General features: G+C 53.1%; 1 protein-coding gene across 1 annotated transcript; it reads left to right on the forward strand.

The window, feature by feature from the left end:
- The first annotated feature begins 350 nt into the window (after nucleotides 1-350).
- Nucleotides 351-5,127, forward strand: LOC127314675 (homeobox-leucine zipper protein ROC1). The gene is made up of 11 exons (XM_051345182.2): nucleotides 351-919; nucleotides 1,384-1,700; nucleotides 1,853-1,970; nucleotides 2,080-2,742; nucleotides 2,846-2,947; nucleotides 3,054-3,254; nucleotides 3,380-3,554; nucleotides 3,626-3,897; nucleotides 3,992-4,087; nucleotides 4,167-4,578; nucleotides 4,670-5,127. Exons 1-10 carry the CDS (start codon nucleotides 836-838, stop codon nucleotides 4,548-4,550), a joined length of 2,412 nt encoding a protein of 803 aa, XP_051201142.1. The 5' UTR covers nucleotides 351-835; the 3' UTR covers nucleotides 4,551-4,578; nucleotides 4,670-5,127.
- The last annotated feature ends 592 nt before the right edge of the window (nucleotides 5,128-5,719 follow it).

The following is a 5,719-nucleotide window of genomic DNA, read 5'->3' on the forward strand; positions in this document are numbered from 1 at the left end:
AAAGTTTGTGCTACCTACTTTCTCATGCCAAAACAAAAAAGCAACTTCTCAAATTAACGTTATATTCAAATTTGATCACACAACAATAGAAAAAAAACACATAGTAATACTAGCGCTATCGCTCTTGTGAACGGGTAGTTTTTATAACTGATAAAAAATTACGTTTGACATTTGGCGACGCAGTGAATAAACAGTGTGCCAGTCTACTCAATCGTGTCCGAATGCTACTCGTGACTTGTATCCTCCGCTCACCGCGTACGTTTTCTTCCTACGGGAAATGTTATCTCTCTCTCCCTCGCTGTAGTCTCTGAGCCTGAGCAATAACGCTGCACCCTCTCTCAATAAATGCTCTTGCATTCGCCCTCACCATCACTGCCCCAGCAATAACTCCTCTCCCATCGATCGGAATTCTCTCCCATCCGCCGTTCCCCTTTCTCCTTCTCCTCTTCCTCCCATGGCGGCTTCTTCCTCCTCCTCTCCTCAAAGATCTCTGTGTCTTTCCCTGTAGCGCACGCTAGCTCCTCCCTGCAGCTTCCTGCATGCATGCGATATCATGCAGGAAGTAGCAAGCTAGCTGCTCACAAGGAGAGGGAGATCAGAGAATTGCAGATCGCTTTTCTTTAGATCTTGCGACCGATCTGCTTGCCTCTCGCTGAGTTCTTGAGTAGCTAGGTCGTCGTCGTAGCTTCTGCGTCCGCTTGCCCTAGATCTGCTGCCGTGACATGCCGTGCAGTGCAAGCTAATTCTTGACCGGTACAAATGGAAGGAACTAGCTAGAGCCGTGCAGGTGAACAAGCAGCTAGGGTTTGGGAGCTAGGCAATCCGGTTCCGGCCCATGACGCCGGCCAGACGCCTGCCGCCGATGATCGGCCGAAGCAGCGTGGCGTATGGGTCGGCAGCCGCACTGGGTCTGACTCAGGTATACTGCTGTGCATGCTTTAAAAGATCTTTTGAATGTACAAATTAATTCCGCGTCGATCTGTGTTTAATTAGTTTTAGGGTCTGTGCAGCTTGTTGCTGCTCTTTTGGCTTATTTTGTTCTTGTTCTTCTCATATCCTTCCTTTTTTCTGATGATAATTAGAGGTGTTAAACAGTATGAATATTTCCAAGTAATTGGCCATTTGAGGATACCGAATATGAAAGCTACTAGTGCTTACTATATATGTAATGGAAAACGAGCAGTGCTTTACCTTTTTGTTAGCAGAAACGGAAGCAAAACTTTCCATTTTGTTTAGTAGGACCTTTCCTCATAGTTTTTGCTACTCCAATTTCTGGTTCGTAGTTGCCTGTTGGGGTGCTTCTGAATATCTGAAGCAAGAAATTCTTGTCATCAACCTGTAAATTGTAATTGATGAAAACTTCCTACTCAACTGTAAATGCAGGCTGACTTGCTGGACAGCCACCATCTGCATCAAGCACTAATCCAGCAGCAACTCTTCGAGCAGATCCCGGCAACCATGACGACGGCGGCAGCGGTGGACAGCGGCAGCGCCGACCACATGCTTCATAGCCGGGGCACCTCCGATGCGCTGCTGGCGCCTGACGAGCTCGAGAGCAAGTCGTGCAGCGAGAACGTCGACGGTGGTGGTGGTGGCGGCGGCTCTGGCGAGGAGGACGACGAGCAGGATCCCAACCAGCGTCCCCGCAAGAAGAAGCGGTACCACCGCCACACACAACACCAGATCCAAGAGCTCGAAGCGTAAGCCTCCCATGACCGATCCAGCACGCATGCATAAACATTTTTGTCCTATGAGTTTAAAACAGTTGCGTTCGTTTTGGCAGAGTTCATCATGTAATTAAATTCTTCTGTAACATGTAAGAGCATTGATGTTTGTGGATTAATTTGTGTAGGTTCTTTAAGGAGTGCCCTCATCCGGACGACAAGCAACGGAAGGAGCTGAGCCGGGAGCTGAGCCTGGAGCCGTTGCAGGTCAAGTTCTGGTTCCAGAACAAGCGCACACAGATGAAGGCAAGTAGCTGTTGTGATATGGCATGGTCTCAAACATATAAGAGGAACCATTGAATATGGTTGCAGTTTCAGTTAAATTCTAATAATGGTGGATGCATGTGGTGTGCAGAACCAACACGAGAAGCACGAGAACTCGCAGCTGCGCGCCGACAACGACAAGCTCCGCGCGGAGAATATGCGGTACAAGGAGGCACTGAGCAGCGCGTCCTGCCCCAGCTGCGGCGGGCCGGCCGCGCTAGGCGAGATGTCCTTCGACGAGCACCACCTCCGCGTCGACAACGCCCGCCTCCGCGACGAGATCGACAGGATATCTGGCATCGCGGCCAAGCACGTCGGGAAGCCTATGGTGTCATCCCCCTTTCTCCCGGCGGGGATGCTCTCCGGCTCACTCGCGGCCGTCGCTGCGCGATCCCCGCTCGACCTAGTCGGAGCCTACGGCGGCGGCGGGGACATGTTCGGGGGCGACATGCTGAGGAGCGTGTCCCGAGGCGGTGGCCAGATCATCGACGTCGACAAGCCCATGATCATCGAGCTGGCCGTAGCCGCCATGGACGAGCTCATCCAGATGGCGCGGCTCGACGACCCGCTCTGGAGCGCACGCCCGGGCGACGGCATCCCGGTTGCGGCCGAGGTGCTGGACGAGGAGGAGTACGGCCGCGTGTTCCCGAGGGGGCTCGGTCCAAGGCAGTACGGACTCAAGCCGGAAGCTTCCCGTGGCTGCGCCGTCGTGATCATGACCCATGGCAGCCTCGTCGAGATCCTCATGGACGTGGTCAGTCATTCACAACTTAACATTAACAAGATTGCAATTCCCAGCCAAATTTCTGATGAAATTCCCTGACATAAGTTTTGAATATTCATCTGCACCGTGGCAGAATCAATTCGCGACGGTGTTCTCGAGCATCGTGTCCCGAGCTTCTACGCACGAGGTGCTGTCCACCGGCGTGGCAGGGAACTACGACGGTGCATTGCAAGTGGTGCGTTTGCAGAAGAAGCCATGGATACTCCACTGCAATTGAAATTTGTCGATGGCATAATCATGTGTATACTTTACAATGACAACGATCTATCTTCAATCTTCAGATGTCAATGGAGTTCCAAGTGCCGTCGCCATTGGTGCCAACGCGGGAGAGCTACTTCGTGAGGTACTGCAAGCACAATCCCGACGGGTCGTGGGCCGTGGTCGACGTCTCCCTGGACAGCCTGCGCCAGAGCCCAGTCGTGAAATGCCGGCGCAGGCCTTCCGGCTGCATTATCCAAGAATTGCCCAACGGCTACTCAAAGGTTCGTGCTCTGTCAACAAATGTGATCGACGCTGAATTGAATTGTTGACTGTAGATTGGAGTAGTAGGATAGATACATGTTTGGGTTCAGTTTTTAATTGTTTGGGTACGTGTATGTACATATAGGTGACATGGGTAGAGCATGTGGAAGTGGACGACAGGTCGGTGCACAACATCTACAAGCCTCTGGTGAACTCCGGCTTGGCGTTCGGCGCGAGGCGGTGGGTCGGCACGCTGAGCCGGCAGTGCGAGCGCCTCGCCAGCGCCATGGCCAGCAACGTCCCCAACGGCGATCTCGGCGGTACTTGCACATCCTGTCCCATCGCAGTGCTTAAGATGCATAAGGCTGGACGCTCACAAATATGCATGCAGTGATCACAAGCGTGGAGGGGCGGAAGAGCATGCTAAAGCTGGCGGAGCGGATGGTGGCGAGCTTCTGCGGCGGCGTGACGGCGTCCGTGGCGCACCAGTGGACAACCCTGTCAGGCAGTGGCGCCGAGGACGTGCGCGTCATGACCAGGAAGAGCGTCGACGACCCTGGGAGGCCGCCGGGGATCGTGCTCAACGCCGCCACCTCATTTTGGCTCCCCGTCACGCCCAGCACCGTCTTCGACTTCCTCCGCGACGAGACGTCACGCAGCGAGGTGCGTTCTACTTCTTCACCGGCGGCTGTCAGCTACTGCTTTCCTTTGTCCCCAACGAAAACTCGTAATTGTTGACGATCTGAATTATTTGCAGTGGGACATTCTGTCCAACGGCGGCGTCGTCCAGGAAATGGCTCACATCGCCAACGGCCGCGACCACGGCAACTGCGTCTCCCTCCTTCGTGTCAACGTAATCTGTGACGCCCAAATCTAGCGCTACAAGAATCGGCACTTCATGCATCAATCTGACGATTCATCTTGTGTTGCAGAGCGCCAACTCGAACCAGAGCAACATGCTGATCCTGCAGGAGAGCTGCACGGATGCGTCGGGGTCCTACGTCGTGTACGCGCCGGTGGACATTGTGGCCATGAACGTGGTACTCAACGGCGGCGACCCGGACTACGTGGCGCTCCTGCCGTCGGGCTTCGCCATCCTGCCCGACGGGCCGCCGCCGTCAGCAACCCAGGGGCCTGAAAACTCGACGGGGGGCGGGGGCTCCCTCCTGACGGTGGCGTTCCAGATACTGGTGGACTCCGTCCCGACGGCGAAGCTCTCGCTGGGCTCCGTCGCCACCGTGAATAGCCTCATCGCCTGCACCGTGGAGCGCATCAAGGCCGCCGTCTGCAGGGACACGGCCAGCAATCCGCAGTAGCCACTTCAGTCATGTACGTGCTTGCAAGGTACACTCGATCGTCTGCCTACTACTTTCTCAAGCTTCACATAATATGCAGCATATCTTAGCGCCTAGTATGAATGAATCTCCGTCTGCAGGAGTAGCAAGATTTTGGAGATTTCTTTCATCGATGGGGAGTCAAGAACGCACCTCATTCTCTGCTTGCCATGTGGTGCTCATACCAGCGAGGATTAGATTTTTGCAAGTTTCAACTCGCGGTGAAAATGTGCCACCACTATGCAAGGGGGGATGGTTCGGCATTGACTTCCACCTTCTGTTTCACATCACCAGTTTAATGCTACCTACTGCTGATCATGCTACTCGGGGTCTCTTTGTTAGGGTTGTATTTCTTCTTTTTCCTGTTTTATTAAGGGGCATAAGTTAAGCCTATCAAATTTGATCTGTACTTGGTATGTTGCGTTCAGACTTCAGGCGCCAACCTAGCTAGTAGTTGCTGTTGTTGGAGGGTAGAGATTTGGCGCCTGTTTTGGGATTTGCAGTTTGTACGGTGTTTGATCATTGCAATTTCAGTCAGATGTGTCTGTTGTGATCGCAACATTTCGCTACTTAGATGGTGCAACGTTAATTTGCTCAGTTCTCAAATAGTTACTGATTTAAATGAACTGAACTGCGTCAACGAATGCATTGATATACGAGTGATCGCTATAGCTGACAAGAGCAACTCTAGCAGATCCTACAAATCTCGACCTATAAACGCGATGCGGACGACCAAGGACCATGCCAAGGACGTCGCTGGCCGTCACCATCTGTTGACATTCTGCACCACGGCGTCGCGGAAGACGTCGCCGACCATCACAGCCGGCCGCATGCCCGTATGGCCACTTACGGAGAATTACGGCAAGACATGTATTACAAGAGTATTTAGGATTTTCTTTACCTAGGAAAAAACGAGTGGGAGGAAAAGGAAAACTAACCTTACGATGCTTAACTAAAGGCACGGGCGCACGGATGGGCGCATAGGTGCGGCGCAGGCAAGCCCCATCCACGCGCCACTAGAGAGTGCGGTAAATACTAAATCTAGGCGCGTGCGGGCTGTGGCGATCAGATCCTGTAAAGTGACACATAAAATTGTTCCCCTATACGAGATCTGGTCGGCGCGAGCGAACTTGACAAGAAAAACCCTATAT

Source organism: Lolium perenne, chromosome 7, assembly GCF_019359855.2.
Source record: "Lolium perenne isolate Kyuss_39 chromosome 7, Kyuss_2.0, whole genome shotgun sequence".
Lineage (NCBI taxonomy): Eukaryota > Viridiplantae > Streptophyta > Magnoliopsida > Poales > Poaceae > Lolium > Lolium perenne.